This window comes from Pectinophora gossypiella, chromosome 24 (assembly GCF_024362695.1).
Source record: "Pectinophora gossypiella chromosome 24, ilPecGoss1.1, whole genome shotgun sequence".
Classification (NCBI taxonomy): domain Eukaryota; kingdom Metazoa; phylum Arthropoda; class Insecta; order Lepidoptera; family Gelechiidae; genus Pectinophora; species Pectinophora gossypiella.
Genome location: NC_065427.1, coordinates 3,469,021 through 3,495,812, shown reverse-complemented (window position 1 = coordinate 3,495,812; position 26,792 = coordinate 3,469,021). Strand labels below are relative to the sequence as shown.

The following is a 26,792-nucleotide window of genomic DNA, read 5'->3' as shown; positions in this document are numbered from 1 at the left end:
CATCATGGCTATTGTTATAATTTAGGTCAAGGACGAGTATGGGCCCGCGTTATTTAGGGCAGAACCTTTGCTTCTAATAATTCTACCCCGCTATGACCGTGGTTTAATGCTTACTAGCAGATATGTCTATCACTGGTACAGTCATGAGCAATATAATGTACCCACTTTAGGACTCTGACAATATTTGACATTTAGTGAGACTTACAGTTCATGTTGTCAAAAAAGTTAATGTGACATGGTACCAAAGTGTACATATATTAATATGTACACTTTGGTGCGAGCATTAGCTCGTGACCGTACATTAAATCGGACTAAACAAAACAACCAGCCCAATAATATTTTTGTAAAAATATTAGTAAAACCTGTAAAAATGTTTGCTCGCAATAATTCGCGAAATCTCCTTCTCATCGCTCCACGAAAAGGGTTTTTACAGCTGTTATAACAAAGTCTGTTTTAGAACATTGTTGGTGCTAGCGATATGTGTTCTGATCACGCAATGGAGTCACGGAAGGCAGTATGGTTGACGTCTAACTTCGCTGGATACAGTTTTTTTGTTTTTATGCCAGTTGTATATTTTTAGGATAAGAGTAACTACTAAACTAAGTGCGCAATGTGGGTTTTTTAACCTCCAACTGCCAGCAGGGCTAACATACGTAACGTGATACAATTATCAATCTACTCAATAAATTTTGTCGAAATCGATAAATGGCTCATGTAACGACTGCGTACTTACATCAGTTAGTAGTAACCGGGATCAACGGCTTAACGTGCCTTCCGAAGCCTATATCATCTTACTTTCGGACAATCAGGTGATCAGCCTAGACCAAACTAGAGGTCACAAAGTGAATTTTGTGATATGTCCCCACCGGGATTCGAACCCGGGGCCTCCGGATTATGAGCCCAACTACCACTATTCTATTTTGCATCATCTCGCTGACCCGCGACAGGGTTGATGCGCGTAAGGTTGGGGCCGAGACATCATACCATAACCGTTCAAAACCGCTTTTGACTGTAAAAATCAGGCATTGGGTAATTGATTGTGACCACAATATTGTGACCAAATTATGTCGGCTATACTCGTTTTTTTGCCGTGACTTATAGTACATTTAGGTACTGGGGAACGGTGAGGGCTGTCATCCGGAACAAAATTTAAGACAACAGGCCTGAGGATGCCTAGTTGGACGCGAACTTCGCCTCAGGGCGTCAACCACGCCGCTCGCCTTCGGGGTGGGTATCCGGGTCCTGAAGGTAATACTCACAGCATTGCTGACGTTGATGTCGACGCCCTGCTCGAGCAAGCTGATGATCTTGTCGATGTGCCCCGCCCGCGCGGCGCGCAGGAACGCCGTACTGGCGTCCGCCTGATGACAAACAATCAACACCATTAAGAATAGAATACATAACATACAGAGGAGCTCAGTGGCGCAGCGGTTAAATGAATTGTTTTTAACCCCCCAGTTTCTATACACGATTTTACTTCTCATGCACCTTCCCTAAAGCAATCACAATTACCTTCAGGTTTTATTGAGGTAGGGTAGTTCGATCGATAGTCAGTCGACAGGAATGACCCGAAGCGATCATAGATAAAACACGCTAACACTTGAAGTATTGAACCAATACAACAATACAATACAAAATAAATATACTTTAAAGCATAAAACATAAACATAAACAGCCTATACAAGTCCCACTGCTGGGCACAGGCCTCCCCTCAATTAACCGGAGGGGGTATAGAACATACTCCACCACGCAGGTGGAGCAATGCAGGGCTGATGCGGTGGTGGAGTGAGGGTCATCGTAACGCCTCTGACTGCTCAACAGCCTACCAGGATTACTTGTATGTAGGTTTGTTACTTTTTTACATTTACAATAAATACAGTTCTTATTTTCCCTCTTCTGAATCAGAATCAGAATCATTTATTCAACGTAATTATCATGGATAAACTTGTTGAAGGTCAATGTAACATTTTGAATTTACGTCATTTCGCAAGGTGTTATGGCTGAGGAGAAGAAATGACAAGAAACTGCAACAGCAACACATCTTTTAAATCAATGAGGGTACATTACAAGTTATTTAATAACTAGAGGAACACATTTAATACCAGACATGTTTATCATTTAGATAATCATTAATCTTATAATAAGCTTTTTTACATAAAGTAAGCTTCACGTGAGCTTTAAATTTATTCTCTGACAAATTTAAAATATTATCTGGTATTTTATTGTAAAAACGTATACATAACCCTAAAAAAGATTAATTTAATTTCCTTAATCTAGAATTTTGAACAACAATTTTATTTTTATTCCTTGTATTGTAAGTATGCCTTTCACAGTTTCTCGGAAGGAGAGATACATTTTTACGCATTTAATCATATTATCCCCTGCTGGGATCTACGGGTCAGATTCACACTCCTCGCGATCTTTTGAAACCTTAGTAGCTTGCTTCTACGACATGCAGTTACTTTTTAGACCCCGGCCAACCGAGCACTGCCAGGTCTCTTTGAGCCGCCCCTTTTGTTTTTTAGTAATCTGATTGCGTAATTTCCAAATTACTCTCACATAGCAGCCCTAACAACTACCCAACAATCTCTGAAGGCTCGTTCAAACTTCACAAAAACACGACCAAAGTTAGTGTACCTAGTTAAATGCGCCTTCTAGTTACATAGAGTTCGTTAGTACGGCTCATTCATGTGTGTAGCTTGTTATAAGCCCCACACTTGGGGAGTTTCATTCGTTGAGAATTAAAAGGCACTTAAAACTATTTTAAACAAAAGAGTGGGGTGGGCAGACCCACGAATCGTTAGAAGAAAATACTTCAGACATACTCGGAGAATACGCCTTATAAAATAGCTATTATTTTTTTAATTATGTACCTGAGTAATGAGGAAATAGGTAATTATCACGTTAAAGCAGCTGTACAACGCCATCTGTATTGTCAACTTTGCTTTTTAGATGAATTGCTTCAATGAGGTCTTTTAAACCCCCTGAAAACTATCATTCACCCTTGGGAATGCATTCGAATAAATAATCAACGAGTCGATCGTCATTAGTAACCCCTTTCACAGAAATTCAAATTAATATTGCATGTAAATGAACGCAGTTTTGTCCGGAGCTTTGAATTGATGGAAATTATTAATGGCTTGAAACTGTTTGCTTGAACGAACAAAAATGCTTTGTAGAAAAACATTTGATTTTCAAGGTGAGGAAATCAGAAAAGAGTCTGTACTTTTCACTAACACAGTTTGACGACCTCCGTGGTCCAATGGTTGAGCGTTGGCCTCACGATCCGGAGGACATTATATCCGGTTACTTAATGCCCGTACATCATATATCTAGCTTAAGCTCCCTCAACCAAGTCTCTAGTGGCATAGCCGAGCTGCATTGTGGGGTACTGATGCTGCAGAGACTCGGTTGAGGGTAAAAAGGGATGGAAAGTTAGTATGAAACTTCTTTAGTTTTAATAGTAGGGTTTCAGAAGAACGAAATCGCGGGTAACAGTTAGTAAGTATACACAAAAACATTTAATAGCCGCAAATTACACCTTCAACGCATTAATTTTGTATAATTTTTCGTCAGTGTATTCAAATTGTGCCCTTCTCAATGGCAAATGAATTATTATGATTACGCATGTGCAGTGTACAACATACTGCTCGGTATACAGGGTGTTAGTAATATCGTAACGAATACTGAGGGGGATTTTTCAGCTCATGATTCTGAGGTGTTATCATGTGGAATTTTCCGTCGCAAAATTCATTTATTTTGTATTCTTTTTGCTGGAAAATTCTATTTAAAAATTAAATTATGTCCTGTCGGAAAATTTATGAATATTTTTATTGTTATTTTTTTTCAGTTCCATACTTTTGCGACGGAAAATTCCACTTGATATCAACTCAGAATCATGTTCTGAATCATCCCTCAAAGTTTTCGTTACGATGTCACTAACACCCTGTATGTGCAGTTAACAGGGGCTCAATCTACTAATGCAGTGACAGTGGACCGAATGAAAAGGGGTGTTGAGTTGCTATAAACTCTATGGAACTAACTTTCATGAAAGATTTGTTTATAGTTTAATCCATGATGGTATTGGCTCTGATTCCTGCATACACCTCCTAATAATATTTTAAGTTATACATGTCACTTTCTTATTCGCCGAGACGGAAAGGGACGGATAATTGACAGCTGTTAATTTTAAAACTGACTATATAATCCGGGCGAATCACATAGGAATCTCGCTTACATGCAATCTGTTTAACGTGTGCTGAGAACTTAATTCTGTCGGGTTATTGGCTGATGTAAAATTTTGAGAGGGTTGTGTTTCCTGCCTAAAATTGACGTGTGTTCCATAAATTTTATGCCTGACGATTACCCGTGTCTTTTCTTTTCGGCGGAAAAGAAAATGCGGAAAAGAAAATGACAGATATAATCACATAACTTAAAATAAAATTAGATGGTGTGTACTGGGGGGTTAAAATGGCCACATCAAAGCAATTCATCTAAAGAAGCAATATTGCTATTTGACATTTGTTTGCATTGCGCACTTACTTTTACATGCGCAAATGTTAAATTGCAATATTACTTTTGTAGATGAATTGCTTCGATGTGGCCTTGTGAACCCCCCTGGAATCAGCACAATTACCTTTAATTAAGTATCTATTTGTTTTAATTTTTGGTACTGCGCTGGAGTGGAGATGAATGTAATGCGTAGAAGCGACGATGTTGCTAGATTTAAATAAATAAATAATTCGAATCCATATTCATTTGAAACCCATAAACATTTAAATATCGGTCGACTTATTCACCATAAAACGAGCTCGCAAAGACATAAAGCACGCGAGCAATTATTTCACACCCTCCATAGAAGGGTGTCTACCCCTGTGAATGGATTATATTTGTGTATGTATGTCTGTAGGGTAGCTGTAGTGATTTGTAAGAGTGTAGTGTTTGAGTAGGCATTCGGATTTATTTCTTTTGAAATTAATTTACTTTAACGCCTACCTAGTAGTCAAACTCATATTTTACTAATAGTTTTTTCAAACAGTATTTTATTTATTTATTTATTTAATAATTTATTGTACACAGGGTAACACAGAAACATAAAATGACAACATGAGAAGAGACAAAATGCTTATTTCTAACAAAAAATTCTTCCAGTAGGCCTGTGAGAGTGAAAGGTTAACGAGAAGAGGGCAGATAGAATGTACAAGCATAAACATTAATACATACATAATAATACACTAATCCTTAAAAAAGTAGTTTTTAATATAGCTGCTTGCCATATAGTGGATATACGTAATAGCCATAGAGGTGGCCAATCAGCTCGCGACACCAAACACTTCAGGACCCCAATACCGACCCCGCCGGCGTGGTCGACGATTTCCCTCAATCAGCGCTTATCGCTATTAACCCACTAGAGTCGATTAATTCTTTCAAATAATTTCCCTCTCAGACGACGCCCTGAGCCGAGGTTCGAACCCTCAAGCCTGTTGTCTTAAACGTTGTACCGGGTGAGAGCCTTCAGCGCTCCCCATTTGTCCGGCCAAGTAGTTAATGCCATCTGCGGCAAATCTACAATAAGTCCAAAAAAGTGGATATAATAAATAAGTAGTTTGTTATCTCCGAAAAACATTTTTATAGCGTTTTGACAACGATTTTTCGTATTTCTCTTCGTATAATAAAATCTGATTGGTCCCCACAGGGTCGTCGACGTCGAGGCAGACCACGACGACGGTGGAGGGACGAGCTGGACGCCTTCCGGCACACCTGACAGAACGACGCCCAAGACAGGGAGGGTTGGAAAGAGAAGGGGGAAGCCTTTGCCCAACAGTAGGACACAGAAAATAAATAATAATATATGGCATTTCTGGGGCCTGTTTCATAAAACTTACAATTGTAAATTACAACGACCATTTGGTGTTCATTACGTAGCTAATATGAAACTGCAAAATATTCGTGATCACACACTCCGCAATGTACATCAAATTGTCATTGTAATTTACAATTGTAAGTTTTATTAAACAGGCCCCTGGCCGTTGGGTATGTAGACACATTTCATCTAGTCTACACTGTTAGTACTTTACGTGCAGTTTCCTGTACAATAAACTGTTAAGTAATAAACAATCCTATCTTTATTCCAAGCGCGACTGACGTTTACGACTAACTAAAAATTATAGCCAAACTTTCCACCCCTGGACAAATTCTGACATCAATTCTTATTCCTACTTGGACACTGACACAGAAGGACAGAGAGAGACTCGAGGCCTTTGAAATGTGGTGTTGGAGGAGGATGGAAAGAATAAGTTGGACAGAAAGGGTTACAAATGAGGAAGTGCTAGTAAGAGTAAGGGAAAAGAGACAAATACTGAGAATTATTGAGGACAGAAGAGGCAAGATGATTGGACACCTAATAAGACACGACGAATTTATTAAAAACATCATAGAAGGAAAGCTAGAAGGAAAGAGAGGAAGGGGAAGACCAAGAAGAGCTTACATGGAACAGATTAAAGAAAAGGTTAACATCGTGTCTTATAGGGAAGTCAAGGAACTGGCCTTTGATAGACTGGAATGGAAAATGCTACACCGACAAGAGCGTTGCTCTTAAATTGATGATGATGATGATTCCTATTCACTCGTAAATCCGTCAATAGTTGGTGGCACCCCACTTATTTGCCCAAAGTATAGTACCTATAAGACTGTATAAGTGTCAGATAAGTACTCAATACTCATTATTGTATTCCATATAGTACAATGGGGCGTTATATAGGCATAAAACTAAAATATCGACCCTGATGGGGAACAGCGTTGAAGGGAACAGAGGAAGTGAGTATTAAAATTAAAACTTTAATATAAATTCTTCTACAGTATAATAGCTCATAGTAGACTTCAATATCTTATTAGCATCTTATTATTATAGATTTAATCGATAACGTAACATCTCAGAAATGATCCGAATATATTGTATGTTATCTCAATAAATTATGAAGACTTCAAAATAATTTAAATAGAAAAATAAGTTTATAATGTAAAAGGAGATGCTGAATTAAATACGAAATAGTTTTTATGTGTATAATTGCGCCATTATTTATTTACCAAGTTTTACAATTGCCGCCATCAAAAAACTAACAACAGAGAATCTAATCTTTTCTTTTTAAACCACAGACTAAAAATGTACCGAACGTAACAAGTTTAAATTATGCCTGTATCAATTTAATATTAATTAAGCCTCCTTGCTAGATTATACCAACTATATTCCACCAAGGAGTATTATTTTGATTGTTAAATAAAATAATTGCGTGATAATAAAGAACAGCTCAGCTCAGCTTAGCATCGGCACAGCACACCACAGCTATACAACCATCAGCGATCTCTGCACGGCAATTGTAACAATAAGTTAATGGTAGACTCCTGTTCTATCAGAATAGAATATCTCTGTTGATTCTACTAGGGTAAGGGGCCATCGATGACGTCATACAATGACGTGACCACCCTAGGGAAGTGAGGGTGGATTGTGTACAAGTGCATAGAATGAATCTGTCCCCGTAATAACACAACATGGGGTCAACTGAAATCGATACCTTTGTATTCGTAGACGGAATTCGTAAATAAGGTTTTGTATGAAATATAATGGAGGGGGGTTGCGACAGTGGAAGAATTAGGAAAAAACTTACAGTTTGTCTCGCCAATGTTAAATCCAATATTGTTTTCCCTTCACAAACACTCGCAATCGTCGGGAATGCATTCCATGTAGGTTTTATTTAGGTTTTCTTTAATATTCGATGCGAGGTAGGTACTTGCGTCGTCCGCGCGGCAATCGGAAGAAGTGGTTTCTTTTAAAAATGGCGGTCGTTCCGTCTGTCCTTGTCCTTGAAAGGGCGGGAATTTCAAATGCGTGGGAATGTTTAAATAACGAACAGGTTTTCTACTCAACGCTTACGCCCAAAGACAAGTAGCAATCTAACTTAATTAATGAGAGTCCGTCGCCTCGAGAGTAACCAGTCATCTGTCGTGCATGTCTGTCGACTTAGACCACTAAGTAGACAGACGTTCCGATGTGCTGGTCTAGGTCATCAACAGCAATCATGTACCTGATATAACACTCATGGAAAGCTCAAAACGTTACTTGCAATATCATAATTAAAACTCATAATAACCCTGACACCAGGGTTGATGAGGTTGGTAATTCACCTCACAACCCACACGATAGAAGAAAACACATAATGCCGGGTTCTTACCGCGTTAATCAGGGATATTTCAACACTGTTGCAAGTGCCATGATCACAGGACGACTGATGACATTGGAGTGGAGTAGGTAGATCTATAATTTTCTAAGGGCAAACATCTGTCTATCCTCTCAGTCAAATCCGTTACTTTTTATTAAACGTCAAAACACGAAATTACTATGGAATTTATATGAAAAAGCCACCTGTGACGTCATAGAAAAACGTGATAAATTATCGCACTTAAAATTCATAAATATTTTAAATGGAAAAAAGAAAACGTTATTGTCACCTTTAGGTCTGTCTTTATTTGGTAATCAGAATTTCATAATTTATCTTTGCCCTAGGAAACTACCCAATAGTATTAAAGTAAGCAATCAGATTTTTTTGTCGTGCATGTCTCATTGTACAACAAGTTAGGTTAGGTTAGGTAAATATGAAAGTGTATATGTTTATCCGTTTGTTTGTCCGTCTTTAACGGCAAAACGGAGCCACGGATTGACGTGATTTTTTAAGTGGAGATAGCTGAAGGAATGGAGAGTGACACGGGCTACTTTTTGTCTCTTTCTAACTTCCCACTTCCCTAAAACGGGGGTGGGAGTTCGTATGGAGCATACCGCAATTTTCAAGGTAATCTGCTCCTTTCCTCTTCAAGGGGAGGGGACTGGGTTTGAAGTTTTATTTTATATGCAAATTTTTGCAGTTTTCAAGGTAGGAAGCTAAAAATTGGTACATTAGGAAAGGGAAACCGTGATATGCCGGATTCAACGCGAGCAAAGCCGCAAGCAAAAGCTAGTTTACAATAATTGTAAGTTTTATGAATCAGGTCAAACAGACCTCTGATCGTCGCAGACTTTTACAGCCGATTGATATACCTACCTACCCGATTAATTAGCAACAATTTTCGTTTATAACTAACGTGAATATCAAATAAGTTTTGACTATAATTACTTATTAAAATACACGCCGCGCCGAGGTTAACATAATCAATCTTCAACCAGCTTCGGAATAGCGCCTTTTAGAATGGTTTTAACAAGTCATCGTTCACAGCATTGCTTTAACTTTCCTTGCAGGCGCTACAAACAATGTATTGAGGTTGGTCAACCAATTAGGTTGTAATAATAGGTAGTTAATGGTAAAAAACATAAATTTTGCGTTGAAAAATAGGTATATTTATAATAAAACACAGAGAGGATAATATGAAGAAATTGTACATTGCAAGAAGTGGAAATAATCAATTGTTAATAGCTATTAAAGTAGAATGAAAGATTCTAACCTAAAAATTAGATTTTTGTAGTTAAATTGCATGCTAAAAGATTAAAATGTCTATTTGGTATTGCAATATCACTAGATCGATGAGCAAGTAAGATAAAGAGTAAGTACCTACCTAGATACAGACTATGAAAATTTTAATTTAACATTTTTAGAAGAGAAATAATTTTCTACCTAACCAAAAAACCCTATCATTTTGCGTGTAAAGAAGAGAAAGCATAAGTACCGCGGGGTAGACACGTCAGTCAATGCAGTGTACACAAAGATCTAGACAGCTTTGTGTCTGAACAGCCGACGCTTCAGAATAATGAGCAACTTGGCAACTGAGCTCATTTTTAACTTCCATAATGATGGGGTACATTTCAGTCTTTGCCTTGTAACGTTACGTTAAGCCATTGGTTCCGGTTACTACTTACTGATGTAAGAAAGTAGTCGTTACATGAGCGGCTCAATAATAACCCTGACACCAGGGTTGATGAGGTTGGTAATTCACCTCACAACCCACACGATAGAAGAAGAAGACCACATAAATATTTCTCTATTAATTCAGAACAATGCGTTTTCCTGATAATGTCTCTTTCGCGTTAGACTGTAGGATATATACTAAGTATATCTAAGTACTAAGTGTATCTAAGTAGGTATATACTAAGCATGTGTGTGTGTTTGTCTTGCTGTTGAATTATTCATTTTGCATTGTAATTTGATACTCAAGATCTTAGTAATTTAAAGTGACAAAAATAATAACTTCAAAATATTTCTATTAACAGCTTTACGGTCATGAGCATTGGCTTGTTTCTAGTAAACACAGCCTTAACATCTTGAAAAAATACTTACACCAATGGTACTTTTAAAATGTTTATTAAGGTACAAAAATAATGACTCAACAGTGTACATTAGTAGTCCTAAAATTAAATGAAAACAAATGACTAATCAACGAGAATTTAAACAGTCTTTTAAGTTTAAAATGAATTCTTCTGCTTCAAAGTATTCGTCGTAATCGTTTTCTATTTCTTCTTTTATCACTGTCACGTTAGCATCTCTATTCTCTTTTCCTCCTTCAGTTTGTATCTCTCTATCTCTTTCCACATCACTTTCTTTTTCAACTTTGATTGTGTTTTCAATACTAGTAGGTATGGCGACAACTGCTTTTCTTCGTTTATACGTTCTTTTGGTTTGGGTTACAGCATTTGAAACTTTTTTTCTTTTACACGTTCTTTTAGTTTGGATAACAGGTTTTGAATCTACATCTGGTATCACAGCCATTGGTTCCTTTGCATCTTCTATTTTATTTTCTATATTATAACTTTTTCTGTTCTCTTCACGTTTATTTGGATTGACATCTTTACAATAACCCATATTTCTTAATAAAGTCTTGTACGCACCGCGAAATAAACCTGCTTTTTTGTAAGATCTCACTAAGCGTTTGAAAGAACCATTAGGATGTATTTTATAGAACAGATCAGCATGTAATATTACCGCTGTTCTTAATTTTTTAGTCTTAGACATTTTCTTTAGTCTATTTTTGACTTTATGTTCTTGATGTTCTGTATCCGTAATGGTTTCTGATGATTTAAAACTGTCATTGTTTTCGAGCTTTTCACAGTCTACTGATACTTTTAAATTGAGATCTTTATTCATTGTTTCTTCAATTACTGCATAATCTTTATTTGATTCTTCCGAACTACTGTCGTTAAATACGAGGTTTTTGTCAGTGTATATTCCCGTTACTTTTTTCTGGTTATGCATAACATTGTGAGGATCAACATGTTCATTTTCAATTTCATAAACATTGTTTAATAGTTCATCTACAGGTTCTCCAATGACGTCATGGCCGTTTTTTGAGATATTATTATTGTACTCGCTACTGGTTTTGGACATTAAGAATAATTCATCGTGCTCACGTACAAATTCTTCGTTTACAACTTTAGGTGCTGCCACTTTATCATAATGTTTACTTTTTTCAACACATCCATTAGTATTATCCTCCTCGGGGATTTTGCCTAAAATTTTTAAAAGATTACTGAGTGTTCCTTTAAACAAACCAGATAATTTTAGAGATTCCAGTAAATCCGCATCCGATGCATTTGGATTTTTCTCATTAAACAAATACGCGTGTAATTTAATAGCGTTTTTTACAACTTTGTTCACAAATAATTCTTCAACGGGATCTTTTACCTCTTCTTGTTTCTCTTCTAATACTATCGCATTTTTTATATCACATTTTTCATCAACACTTATTTCTTCGTCTGCACTCTCTTCTTCTTCTTGGAATATTCTTAAAACCAATTTTTTACTTATACCGAGCGCATTAGCTACTCGATCAGTTACTCTAGTCACAGGTATAAGCGGTCCATTATTCAAACACTCTTTGCTAAAATAATCTCGAAGGCGCAACACTAGCTCTCTCGCCTTGCCTTGTAACACAGCGCATTTTTGTTTCTTTGCCTTACGTATTTCCATATCGATAACACTTCCAACTTATCACTTGTAAGCAAAGATAAAACATTAATATCACTTAAAGCATAATTGCTACTTAATTTAAATAAAAATAAGTCAATAAACACAAAAACGTTGAACGAAAACACTGAGCGGGATCGGTCTGCAACTAATATGTGACAGCTAAAGCGAGAGCAAGACAACGTTTGCGGAAATCTGTACGTTGGAAAGAGACAACACTATTGTTACCTGATTGGGCAAAACGCCGGCCGGTATTTTATCGAGCGGGTGGCGAGTGAGTTATAGATATTTCATCTCAACGTGAATAGAAATAAAGTTGAATACAGCCCGTAGCGATATGAAATGAAGCTTGTGGCGAAACTGTTTTATCAAGGCCAGTGCTGGCATTTAAATACTACAAAGCAGGTAACAGTTATTATTTAATAACTGTTACTGTATTCGCACCAAATAATAATGGGACTAATAAAAAATATAGTACAGTCATGAGCTATATATACCTATAGCTATATAATAATGATATATCATGTACCCACTTTAGAACCCTGTCGCACTATCATATTTGATATTTAATGATACTTACGGTTTAATTTGTCAAAAAAGTTAATGTGTCATGGTTTCAAAGTGTACACCTACATTTTACAAAACGTTAAAACGTACATTTCTATGTGTATTTGCAGCCTCAGCGCTAATGCCGCAGTAGGTATTCTTAGAATTATTATCTGCATAATAATTATTATGACTTGTCAAGTTGTCAATTAGTTTTATTAAAATCTGTTGGACTTCTTTCGAGGCAAGGATGTGCACGTATTAAACGGGTAGTAGTAAGGCGTGTGACCATGCGGCGTTCAGGACCCCAATACCGACCCCGCCGCGCCGGCGTGGTCATCAATTTACCTTACACACTAGGGTCGAATAACTCTTTCAAATATAATCCTCTCAGACGACGCTCTGACTCAAGATTCGCGTCCAACGGGCACCTTCAGGCCTGCTCGTAAATTTTGTACCGAGTGAAAGTCGTCGACGCTCCATATTAGTCCGGTCAAGTAGTTAATACCATGTGCGTCAAACACAATCACGTCAAAAAAAAGAATAATAAGAATAAAATAAAAGCGTCCGGCCACGTGTGGGGTATGTTTGTACTGTATCCAAAGTTGTGGGATATAGAAATAATACGGGATATTTTAAATATCTTTACTCCTTATATTTTAACAAAATCCTCTAACCCGACCGACATCGCACCAAAGACTTCCCCTTCTTACTTTTTAAAACTGCCTTACGTCCCTTTCGTTAACCATCCTCCTTTCATACCATAAACAATCAAATTCCCATTCATTATCCTTCCATAGTATTCTCACGTGTTATGTCTGATTGTTAAAATTAAGGTCTGTGCAACAGAGTATTTTATTGGATTTGATTTGATTTGATGTTTGCATGCACAATATATTTTGTGTATTTGTGTTTATTGTCTCTTTTCTGGCAAATAAATCTATTCTATTCTATTCACATTCAGGTGAGTTGTGTCTTATGTCTGTGACGTATAACGAATAATACACGTCCAATGTCGTCATGCATTCAGAGGGTCTAGGTATTATGCACCCCTCATAAAATCGGGGGCACAGCGCGAGACAAATCGATTCGGTGTATAATAAATTGCTTGGCTAAAATCGATATTTCGCATTAGAATGTCGCACTTGTTTCGTGTAAACTTGTTGCTTAGTCAAACTGTGGTAAACGAAAAAATCAAACGATGTTAAAACTAGTACTTAGTGATCCTAATATACACATCATTTTATTTTAAGTTATACCTGTCATTTTCTTATCCACCGAAAAGGGTAGAGATGGTTGCGGAACCAATAAGCCACCAATGAGGTGGCGTTTATACAACTGCAATACTGCGTACATTCTGTTGGTGGCGCGACCGTGGTTCCGGTGTTGCGCCACCATAGTGTCCTAATGAAATAGGACGCTAATCCTCCTAGTAGCTATCAACCGAAGAGGGATGTAACATTATGCAAAGAAATATCGAGCAATTGTATTCATAAACTTACTTTATACTTTATTACTGGGCTCAGGCCTCCCCTCAATGAACCGGAGGGAGTATGGAGCATACTCCACCACGCTGCTTCACTGCGGGTTGGTGGAGGTCTTTCACAGCTAATAGCCAGGTGGCTAATAACGGCTTAACTTGCCCTCAGAAGCATTTAATGCAATGTCCTTACCAAACACAAGACAGTGTCATAAAGGGAAATCGACAATATCCCCATCGGGAATCGAACCCGGACCTCCAGGTCGTGAGCCCAACGCTCTAACCACTAGTCCACGGATGCTGTCTAATGCAAAAAAGTATTAAATAATTGAATTTTGTTATGCATGGAAGTACTACGCCTTCACGTGTTGATTATCTTAATAAAATTCCAAGTCCTCATTCGTTGAATATGTAATATTCTTTCTTTATTGCTTTTGAATACCAAATGTGTTGGCAACCCTACGCCGTACCTATTTATATATAGTCTCGTATGATAGAGGGTACCTAAGGGAAAAGTGACGTAAGGATATTTTGGAAAGATCTAGAAGCTCACCGTATTAGACCTAGCTACTATACAGGATGTTAGAGACGACTAACGAAAACTTTGAGGGACGATTTAGTTGATATCCATTTGAATTTTCCGTCACAAAAGTAAAGAACTGACTTACAAAAGACATTAAAATTTTCATGAATTTTCCGATAGTAAATTCAACTTGATATCAACTTAAAATCATGAATCGTCCCCCTCAGTATTCGTTACGGTGTCACTTTTTTTTGACGTGACTTATTGTAGATTTGCCACAGATGGCATTAACTACTTGGCCGGACATATGGGGGGCGCTGAAGGCTCTCACCCGGTACAACGTTTAAGACAACAGGCCTGAGGGTGCCCAGTTTTTACGATGTCACTAACAATCACACCTACCTGTGAGAAACAATATTCTTGTTCGCTTTTGTTTGCCTTTTTAGTGTTCCGTCGGGATTTTTTTTTGCCGTGCCAAACAGTGATAATAAACTTAAACCAACGCCCGCCCGCCCCGCCTAGCAACCAAACCCGTCACCAACGCGACAGTACTTCAATTACTTAATTATGTCCAATGTTTAGTCAATTCAATTAATGTAACCTAAATATCGAGAAGCGTGCCAATTTAAGGCTAAACCACATAGTAATTGGGTGAATATCAAAATGTCAAGTTAGGTGGCGAACTTTCATATTCTAGCTACGAGGAACAAGTTACCTCGTAGCTAGAACTATCCTTTTTCATGTCGCAACCCAATTTTTCACGAAAAAAATAATATGAAAGTTCGCCACCAAACTTGGCACATTTCGATATTCACCCAATTACTTCATCGGCCCCGATTCCTGCAGACACCTAATTGTATTTTAAGTTATACCTGTCATTTTCTTATCCGCCGAAAAGGAAAGGGACGGATGATTGATAACTGATAATTTTAAAATGAATGAGTGTTAGAATGAATAACCCGGAGGAATAAAATGGACATCTCGCTTCTCTTCTTCTATCGTGTGGGTTGTGAGGTGGAGTACCAACCTCATGAACCCTGATGTCAGGGTTACTATGGAGCCGCCAAAGGCATGACATGGCTCATGTAACGAATACATACTTACATCAGTAAATAGTTCGGACAATCTGGTGATCAACCAGTGATGTCCTAACCAAACTAGGGACCGCAAAGTATTTTTTGTGATATGTCCCCCCAAATATACGAAAACGATGTGTCAAGATCGTTGTAAATGGTCTCTACTAATCCAATGGCGAAAAGTCATGATCTTATGATGTATGTGTGTACAAAACCACCATAAAACAAAGCCAAGTGTTGATTAGCGATACAGTTTCTGCGGTGGAAGCAAATCCTCGGATTGTATGAAACCTTACACCGACCGCTTGTCAAGGACGGGCAATGGATCGGTAAATTGCTATGCCGTCCGCCGCGACTCGATATCAAGTTACAAAGGGCTTGTAGCCAATGGAGAAAATAATAAGGGCTGGTAGAAACCAGGTTAAGGCATAATTTGGATTTAGTCGAGCCAAGTAGAAGCAATCTTTTTTTTGACGTGACTTATTGTAGATTTGCCGCAGATGGCATTAACTACTTGGCTGGACAAAAGGAGAGCGCTGAGGGCTCTCACCCGGTACAAAATTTAAGACAACAGGCCTGAGGGTACCCAGTTGGGTGCGAACCTCAGCTCAGGGCGTTGTCTGAGAGGAAGAATATTTAAAAGAATTAATCGACCCGGGTGGGTCATTAGCGATAAGCGCTCATTGAGGGAAATCGTCGCCAGAACACCTGCACGCAGGAGGATCTGATGAGCTCTGCAGATAGCGCCATACGTGTTGCCAAGTTTTGGGCCGATACTATTTAGTTTGTTATCGACACGATAAGAAGAAGAATTAATGAAAGTAAGTATACATCGCAAGTTGTTGAATAACTAGTTTAATGATAATAGGTAAGTACTATAAGAATCTATAACTTTATATAAGTAACCTGAGGAGCTCGGTGAGGAGCTCGGTGGCGCAGCGGTAAACACGCTCGGTCTGCGATTGTTGAAGTTAAGCAACTTTCGCAATGGCCGGTCATAGGATGGGTGACCACAAAAAAAAGTTTCTCCGTGCTTCGGAAGGCACGTTAAGCCGTTGGTCCCGGCTGCATTAGCAGTCGTTAATAACCATCAATCCGCACTGGGCCCGCGTGATGGTTTAAAGCCCGATCTCCCTATCCATCCATAGGGAAGGCCCGTGCCCCAGCAGTGGGGACGTTAATGGGCTGATGATGATGATATAAGTAACCATAACATCTATCAACCATAACATACCGTAATATTACTCACAGAACTAGTGCGAAGGGTAGGAAGAACATCAGTAACACGATACTTGATGTCAAGGGTGGCTAATGCGTTGTCAAATGTATCTGTCAAAGCAACATTTACCCAGAATTGTAAGCAGATTTGTATGGTATTTATAGTACGGTCACGAGAATTAATATGTATACACTTTGGTACCATGTCACATTAACTTGAACTGTAAGTCTCACTAAATGTCAAATGTGTTAGTGCGACAGAGTCCTAAAATGCGTACATTATATTGCTCAGTACCTAACGAGGAAGTTATTTTTCATACTTTTGAACTGAGAAATTGAGCAGACTCAAATAGTTATTCTGCTTTTCATCTGAACATCATCATCTCCCTAGCATTATCCCGATTTTTTAACAATGTTCGCTTACACCTAACCTGAACATTTGATAGGTCCAGTTTTTTACAGAAGCGACTGCCTGTCTGACCTTCCAACCCGCGAAAGGAAAACCAGCCCAATACCAATACGTTAAGTTACATACCTCCGAAGGAGCATTTCTGGGGAATATGTTTTATAATCATTTATCCAAACATGAATTCGAAAACAAATTCGACGATCATTTGGTTTAGGCCTACACTGGATTCGAACCTGCGACCTCAAGCGAGAGGCAAGCGTTCTACCAACTAGGCTACCACGGCTTTTCATTTGGACATAATTATAGGATTATGGATGTTTCTTTTGTACCCTTTAAATGTTTCTTATATGTGTGTGTAATAACAACAGCCTTGGTGGTAAAGTAGTTAGACTGCCTTTTGTTTGGTAAGGACATTGCAGGTTTGGATCACTTGATTGTCCAAAAAAGTAAGATGATGTGCACATTGTGTTCTGCTGCTCTCGGAGTGAATTCACAAGGACAATATTAAAATATTTAGTTGAATTAAGATCGTATTTATAAACTATTATAAGTTACACTGTCGCATTAGGTATAAACTGTAATTATAGTTATAAGATAGAATAAATAAATAAATTAATAAATTAAGCCGTTCGCCCCGGTCATTAGCCGTTATACACCTCCACCAACCCGCAGTGGAGCAGCGTGGCGGAGATGCTTCATGCCTCCTCCGGTTGATCGAGGGGAGGTCTGTGCCCAGCAATGGGACGTATATAGACTGTTTATGGGTACATATATTCAGGGATACAGGCGTGAGGCCTCCGTGGTCTAACAGCCTTCGTGGTCTAGTGGTTAGAGCCTTAGGCTCACGATCTGGAGGTCCGGGTTCGATTCCCGATGGGGACATTGTCGGAATCACTTTGTGAGACTGTCCTTTGTTTGGTAAGGACTTTTCAGGCTTGAATCGCCTGATTGTCCGAAAATGTAAGATGATTCCGTGCTTCGGAGGTCACGTTAAGCCGTTGGTCCCGGCTATTAGCCGTAAAAACACCTCCACCAACTCGCATTGGAGCAGTGTGGTGAAGTATGCTCCATACCCCCTCCGGTTGATTGAGGAGAAGCCTGTGCCCAGCTGGGACGTATATAGGCTGTTTATGAGGCGTGAGGCGTGCGCTATTTTCCCAGGATTATTTATTATGAAAACAGGAATACGAATATCTCCTTACCGTTTCAATCGAAGGTTCCTCTCAACGTTCGGAGGAAAATCGCAACCTATTTCCAGCTCGGCCTTGCCCTACTTTCAATACATTTGTATTAAAAAAATATTACTTTTTGGGTAAGGGATATTGTCAATTTCCTGAATCAGGGTACTTAAATAAATAAAATATATTCATTAGGATCAGGATCGCAGCAAATGGATTCCGAAGTTTCTGCGCATACCGCGATGTGAAATGGGCGTATACGTATGTATTTTTTGAACGTAACATTCTTTCAAGACATATTTTATAAACAATTATATTATGTTCAATATTCTTTATTAGCATCCTTTGATGGTGTACAAGTTTTTAAGTTACATATGAGTTTCCTATCACAGTCCCATTCGGGCACAACAAAATAGAAGTTTAAAAGAGAGAAGGAAGCTTTTCAAATAGTAACATCAGTATCATTAAGGTATTCACTAGTGCTGTAGTAACATTTATTAATGAGAAGTTCTTTTAATTTTTTAATAAAGATTTTGTCACTTTTTTCTTCTTTGAATATGTTAGGCAGTTTATTATTTTCGATGGACATCACATATGGCCTAGAAGAATGTAGGACCAGTTTAGATATGGGTAAATTTTGTCTTTTTCAATGACGCAATGTGTATTATGGCAAAATTATAATATTAAACGTGGTATTGTAAACCGACTGACAGCAGATAACTGTAGCACATAATTCTTGTTCGGCTGGCAGAACCATGAATCAGCTCTAAGAGGAGATAACTTGCAGAAATACTGGTATTGAATTAAAATTGAGAATGAAAAAGAGATTGAAATTCAGATTGAAATTGATACCTATTGAAATTGAGATGGAAGTTGACATTGAAATAACACTAAATTGAAATTGAAATGGGTATTTTATAAGAAACAAACAGTAAATGTTCAATTCCAAGTGCTCCAATATTGTTTTAGAATTCGGCATGAAATAATTTATTGTTTCCTCGAAATTTTAAGATATCAATGCCAATATACAGAGATGTCCAATTACTATGGAACAAGAGAGTCTTTCATAATCAATACAATTATTACCTCGAACATTCTTATTGTTTGGCAAAGAATATTATTTGGCAAATAGGAATATGTATGCATGGTTATTGCTAGAAGGTGATTGAATTTATAACATATCGGAAGATGGTAAAACAATAAGTCTAAAGTAGATCTAAGATCGTTTTGATGGAACGAAAGGAAGAAAGGAAAAATGCACACATACTAATGACAGACTAATGTTATATTATGTATGTGTGTGTGTGTTAAGTCTCCGGTCAAATAGGTAGTTAATGCCAAAAAATAATGTCAAAAAAAGTGTGCTATGTTGTTGTTGAGTATGCTTTAAAAAATGAAATTAGATTAATTCTGTTAAGGTACAAATTTAAAGTTTATAGAGACATACAAAGAAATACCATAATACTTTAATATGCCTGTGAAAAATACACAAAATCCAGAAACACTGTTAATATTTATTAAATTTAATTTTAAAAAACTCAAAAATACTCATGAATTTTGCGATTAATATACAGGGTGTTAGTGACACCTTATCAAATACTGAGCGGGATGATTCAGAGTTAATATCAAGTGGAATTTCCCATCGCAAAATTCATGAGAATTTTTGAGTTTTTTAAAATTGGTTTCAGTTCAATTCTTTTGTTACGCAAAACTCCACTTGATATCAATTCAGAATCTCCACTTGATATCAGGTCTGAATCATCTCTCAAAGTTTTTGTTACGATGTCACTAAATCTCTATACAGGGTGTTAGTGACATCGTAACGAAAAAAAAAATGGAACGCCTATTTTATTGTACTAAAAACGATGGTGGGTGTTTTTCTTGTCGCAAATGTTTAATTAAGATTTTCAATTTTTACTGTGCCGCAATGTAAGTCGAACAACGCGCCACACAGACGCTAAACTTACGCGCGGCTACGTTACGCGTGTGAGATACGATGTTGATATCTAGGTAGGAGTTTTCATTCTCTTGTATTTAGATGCTTAGTAGTGGTTCAACGTTTAAAAATGTTGTTTGTTGAAGTAGAACACCTACTGCCACGATTTTTCACGCACGGTACCTACCTACCAGTTATTAAAACGTTCCTAACTTATTAACAATAAAAACTCTACTCTTGCCTTACCTTAATTGTTATTCCTTCGGATGAAGTACCTAGGTAGGTACCCTAGAACATGTCACGTCACGTAGGTATGCAACATCGCGTTTCCTCCGCGGTAGGTAGGTATCACACCCACTCACAAACACAACACCTTGCTCTTTAATAAACATCAACAATCTTCCATACTTTTGCGCAGTAAATGGTCTATGATCTCATCATAGTCGACACTACTCATTTACAGAATGAAACAAACACTCACAAACACGAAAAAAATATCCTCGAAAAACATCACGCGATTCGGGTCAAGCTTAGTATTCGACTGAGCGGAAGCGCGCGGCGGCGGCGTTAGCGCAAAGCATCAAAGGCGCCGACTAAGGGCGCCGACGACGCACTGGCCGCGGCCGAGTCGAGCCGACGACTAGAGAGAGAGAGAGAGTATGTTTATGGTGCAAGTGACAGAGAAAGAAATAGTATCTGTTCGTATGCCTACTTTATTGGCGAGCGTTGCCCTTGACCCGTGCGCCGGCTATTCACCTGCGCATAGCTGAAGTTGTAGATACGTTATTATTATTATTGATGACATTGATAAAATTTAATAATTAGTAATTTTTATTTGTTTGTTTTAAATGTGCGTTCTATGCAGCTTAAAACACAATATGGGACTGAAAAAAATCTATTTTTTTTATGAATTTGGCGACAGGAAACTTCACTTGATACCTATCAACTCAAAGAAATACCTAGTATCTGTTCGTAATGCCTACTTTATTGGCGCGCGTTGCCCTTGATCCGTGAGGCTATTCACGTTCGAGTATCCATCAAGACAGATCAAACAAGCCCTAACTCGGAGGTCTTGCGTCCCAGGATCCTTTAATTATGTCTTAGAACCTTCTTGGCCTATGTGGTCCAGTGGTTGAGCGATGGGATGCGGAGGGTCCGGGTTCGTATTCCGGTGGGGACATATCACAAAAATCTGTTTATAAGGCCTTTGGTTGGGACGTTACAGGCTGATCACCTGATTGTCCGAAAGTAAAATGATCCGTGCTTCGGAAGGTACGTTAAGTCGTTGCTCCCGTCTACTAGGTACTTATGTAAGCACGTAGCCGTTACATGAATATTGTACACAGAACAGGATAGGTTTAATTAGTTCTTTACTGATGATTTAACAATGAGATTTAAAACTACGAATAACTTAGTACTTAGTACCTCGGTACGGTACCAACATGTAACAAGAAAAATAAGATCACTCCACTCGGACAATTTTTTTCTTTGAACATGCCGACATTGCCTACGCGGCGGAGTTGCCGAACTATCGATAGGTAGATTATCAATTGTTGAACTTGAAAATTGTCTAAACTATCGAAAGTAGTGATAGTACATTTAGATCGATACTAGCGATAGTACCGATAGGTCTTGCTTTGTAACAATAATGGGTATTGATCTAAAAGATTTATTTATTTATTTATTTTCGATTTTTATGTAGCGAGGTTTTGCGTAGGTACTTACATACTAAGTTGGTGGATGGTTGACATAGTAGGTAACTAATTACCTAATCTGTGGTGGTTGTGTTAGTTGGTTGTTAGTTATTCTAATGACAACAAAGAATACAATTATTTACTGTTTCAACTGTTTTAGGTAGATAATGGCCCTGATTCCTATGAGTAAATGAATGAATAACCCGGTCGAATCAAAAAGGTATCTCGCTGGTAACTTAATTCTGTCGGTTGTTTTAGATTTCTGCTTAAAATTGACGTGTATTCCATAAATTTTATGCCTGTTGATTATCCGTCCATTTAAGAATAAGAATAAAATAAATTTATAATTTACGATAGACAGAGAAAGAAATAGGATCGGTTCGTAGTGCCTACTTTGTAGGCCGCGCCGCCGCCGCGCCGCCGGCGTGCGGCGCGGGGCGCGCGGAGCGGGGCGTGCGGAGCGGGGCGCGCGGCGCGGTGCGTGTGGCCGTTGACCCGTTCGAGCAGCTGTTGTCTCCATTACATCGAAAATTTTCGATAATTTGTCATTATTGTTTTTTTTATTGAAATTTGGGTTCTATGCAGCTAAAAGCACAATATGGAATTGAAAATAATTAAAAACAAAACTCAAAATTTCATGAATTTTGCGACGGAAAATTCCACTAGATATTAACTCAGAATCATGGTCTGAATCATCCCTTTCAGTATTCGTTACGATGTCACTAACACCCGGTATGTACTAGAAACGCACATTTAAAAAAAAGCCTTAAAGTATAGGTTTAAAGATACCATATGGTGTTGCTAGACTACAGGCTTTTCCTAAAATCCTAAGATGATAGACCATTTTGCTTATTTGAACTTACAGACGCTTCTTAATCAAGAATATCTATTATCTTTTAAACCACTTGCCGCACAAGGACCCTACAGCAAAATTATGCCACCCGGGTAGATAATAATCACAAAATCACACAGGACAAGCCATTTCCCGGACAAAAACTATATCCATATTCCTTTGTGGCACAAAATCGATCGTCGGTTTTTCCAAGCTTTCGCAATTCGTAGAAATTTAAACGTCGAACAAATACGAAGAAAAGTCCATGAAGATTTGAATTTATTCGAGAAACAAGAGCAGAAAAGGAAGGCAATGAATTATATAATTCGTGGACAGGTATCCGAGGGCACTGGCCTTGACTCGTGCAGACAACAGCGCCAGTGCGACAAATTTAAACGTTTCCCGGACAATCTTACCTGGTTAGGCGTCGCCGTTTCCGTCGTCATTTCAAACGAAGCTAGTCTACTCCTCTTCTTCTTTTTTTGACATGAACAACAGTCTTTTAACCTGGACAGCTTAAAAGCTACCACCCACCGGCCTACAGACCCGCCGACATCGCGGCGATATCGATTTTACGGCGTCCTTGCACTCGCGAACTCAACCGACCATCACGACTAAAGTCCACGCGAACATTCTCAAAAAATGTGGAAAAAGTTTCAAAATCCAAAACCGGATCGATCGGAGAGTCACCCGGAAAAGTGCGAGCCTCGCATCGCCATTTTCCTTCTATCCTTAAAACTAAGTACACTGAGTTTATAATTGAGATCACTAAGCGATGACCAAAGCGGCGATATACACTGGCGTTAGCGCGTTATATTATTATTTTAAGCATTATTTTTTTGATAAATTTCTAGACTGGTTGTTGCGTTTGGAACGTTTTCACTGGCTGGAAGAATGCCGGCTTTAGACCACAACTTGGTTGGGTGGGGTGGCGCGGACGCACTGCGCAGACGCGGGGGTGTGTTTCTGTGTGCGTGATTTGCTTGTATGCTATTATCATTACCACCTTACTGTGACCTGTCGCCCTCCTCTTACCCGTGCCATTCTTCACAAAACCAAGGGAACAACTCCTCGTCTGAAAGGTCAAGGTATGATGGTTTGCGCTATGTATTCACAAATGGAATCGATAATGCAGACTCGCTCAGATGTTAGGAAATGTCAGACGCGATGTCGGGGTGTACAGATTCGCAAAGCGCTAACAATAGAGGTGTTAATTTATAATGGATATGAAAACGGTGACTTGGGTTTTCATAATCCAACATAGTACCTAATAAACCCTTAGAGGTTTAAAGAACTAACTTTAAAACAGGATAGGATGGATATTTATGTCTATACACTTTTTTTAATCGGTTGGTATTTTCAAATTTCTCGTTACACTAATTAAGTAATTGGAAAGGTTTTGTAAGTACGTAGTGTTTTAAGTTTACGCGGTTATTATCATAATTAAAGCACATAATATCAATCCAAACTCATCAGTCATCCCGTGATCATGGCACTTGCAACAGTGTCGAAATATCGGGAGTCTCATATCCCCATTTAAACGTGGTAAGAACCCGTTATTGTTGTGCTTTAATTAAGTACGTAGTGGTTACATGAGTCAAGTCAGGGGCCTTTGGCGGCTCAATAGTAACCCTGACACCAGGGTTGATGAGGTTGGTAATTCACCTCACAACCCACACAATATTTTCCCTTAAGTTAATTAAAGACAAAAAAAAACCCACACAATAGAAGAAGAATTTTAATTTTTCTTTATTGCACTTAACAACTAGTTATATACATTACAAACATGTAATGGACGTTAACAAGGGAGGACTTATTTCTAAGAGAAATCTATTCCAGTCAACCCTGAGGCAGTACAAGAATAGTTGCGTGGTTTTATTTTGTAATTATGAACAACAATTTTAACAAAAAGTGGCTCAAATTAGTAAAATACATTTTAGCTACTTAAATTGAGTTAAAAAAGTAGGTATCTTAAAGAAAAGTCAGGTCAAAGACATAAGAAGACGTAAGAAGTCATGTTAGTATTGTAGCAAGAATTATTTAATCTATACCTCCCCTTACATATTATATTAGGCATGACTTTATACAGAGTGTTAGTAACATCGTAACGAATACTGAGGAGAATGATTCAGACCATGATGCTGAGCAAAATTCATGATTTTTGTTTGTTTTTTTCATTATTTTCAATTCTTTACTTTTGCGATGGATAATTCCACTTGATATTAACTCAGAATGATGAGCTGAATCATCCCACTGAGTATTCGTTACGATATCACTGCCAAGCTGCCAGCCGCCAAAGGCCCCTGACATGGCTCATGTAACGACTACTTACTTACATCAATAAGTAGTAACCGGGACCAACGGGTTAACGTGCCTTCCGAAGCACGGATCATCTTACATTCGGACAATCAGGTGATCAGCCTGTAATGTTCTAACCAAAATAGGGATCACAAAGTGATTTTTGTGATATGTTTGTGATATGGTTTCGAACCCGGGACCTCCGTATCGTGAGCCCAACGCTCAACCACTGGACCACGGAACGTTACTGATAAGAAAGAAAATCTAAAGAGCCTATATTATGTCCCACTGCCAGGCACAGAGTATCATACTCCACCACGATGCTCTACCGTGGTTTGGTGGAGATACAGAATCAGAATCATTGTGAAAACAAAAACGCTAGTTAGATGATAAATAAATAAATAAAAATAAATAAAAATTTTATTCATCATCTTCTACAAAACTATGTAGTATACAATTACGAGTATATAAGTTTTTTGAGCGTTATAAACAAGGTTTTTCCTACCTCCTAAACTAGGTCAACCTGTATTTTAGGAGGCAGGTATGATGATCTGAGAATGCCCAAAACTTTCTTATTTTTGTTTCTTTTTTTTGAGTTCTGAAAGTTACTTATAGATTTTTTTCATAACACTACCTCTCCCTAGTAACATGCCAAGAATCTTATTAATTCTTATCCCTAGCGATTGTTAGCGGAAGTCGTTCCCATCTGAACACATATAGGCACGTTACAGGCAGTAATTACAACACAAATGAGATTGTCAATGAGGTTGCTTCCTTGCCAACAGGATATGACTCGGGAGCTAAAATCTGCTATCATTTGTCACACGTGTTTCATATCCTGGAACTGAGGCATATTTATAACTAGATGGTACAATACAACCAAGACCAATAGACCAAGAAGAGCTTACATGGAACAGATTAAAGAAAAGGTTAACGTCGTGTCTTATAGGGAAGTCAAGGAATTGGCCTTTGATAGACTGGAATGGAAAATGCTACACCGACAAGAGCGTGGCTCTTAAATTGATGATGATGATGATGGCACAATACAATACAATACAAATATACTTTATTGTACCAAAATAAAAGGAAACATTTACAAAAAACTCTTCTTCTTCTATCGTGTGGGTTGTGAGGTGAATTACCAATCTCATCAACCCTGGTGTCAGAGTTATTATAGAGCCGCCAAAGGCCCCTGACATAGCTCATGTAACGACTACTTACTTACCAACGGCTTAACGTGCCTTCCGAAGCACGGATTATCTCACTTTTAGACAATCAGGTGATCAGCCTGTAATGTCCTAAGCAAACCGGATCACAAGGTGGTTTTTGTGATATGTCCCCACCGGGATTCGAACCTGGGATCTCCGGATCGTGAGCCCAACGCTCAACCACTGGACCACGGAGGCCGTTACACAAAAAAAACTCTTAACTAGGTACATACATATTAACTACGTATAAACATAGAAAACTACACTGTAGAAACAATAGAATTCATTTCACATCAAGTAAGAGTCAGCTCTGCATTTCTTTATTTTTATTAAAATGCATATTTTTTTTTTACTAACGATAACTCTATTATACTTACATCAATGAATAGCGTATCTAGTCCTGTTACAAAAAGTAAGTAGATACTTCTGCAGTCTATCATACGTTACTTACT

General features: G+C 38.2%; 2 protein-coding genes across 5 annotated transcripts in view; both read right to left on the bottom strand.

The window, feature by feature from the left end:
* LOC126377794 (ankyrin-2-like) overlaps nt 1–23,713 on the bottom strand; it is an 82,014-nt gene extending 58,301 nt beyond the window's left edge. For all 4 annotated transcript variants that reach the window (XR_007567994.1, XM_050025628.1, XM_050025629.1 and 1 more), the window contains exons 1-2: nt 23,251–23,713; nt 1,260–1,361 (exon numbers count right to left, since the gene is read on the bottom strand). Coding sequence is in view for 3 of the 4 variants with exons in the window: in XM_050025628.1 (XP_049881585.1) it covers nt 1,260–1,361; nt 23,251–23,280 (132 nt within the window). In the remaining variant the exon portion in view is untranslated. The remainder of the gene's footprint in view (nt 1–1,259; nt 1,362–23,250) is intronic.
* LOC126377872 (uncharacterized) lies at nt 10,315–12,082 on the bottom strand. The gene has a single exon (XM_050025906.1). It carries the CDS (start codon nt 11,943–11,945, stop codon nt 10,416–10,418), a length of 1,530 nt encoding a protein of 509 aa, XP_049881863.1. The 5' UTR covers nt 11,946–12,082; the 3' UTR covers nt 10,315–10,415.
* Nucleotides 23,714–26,792: the final 3,079 nt, after the last annotated feature.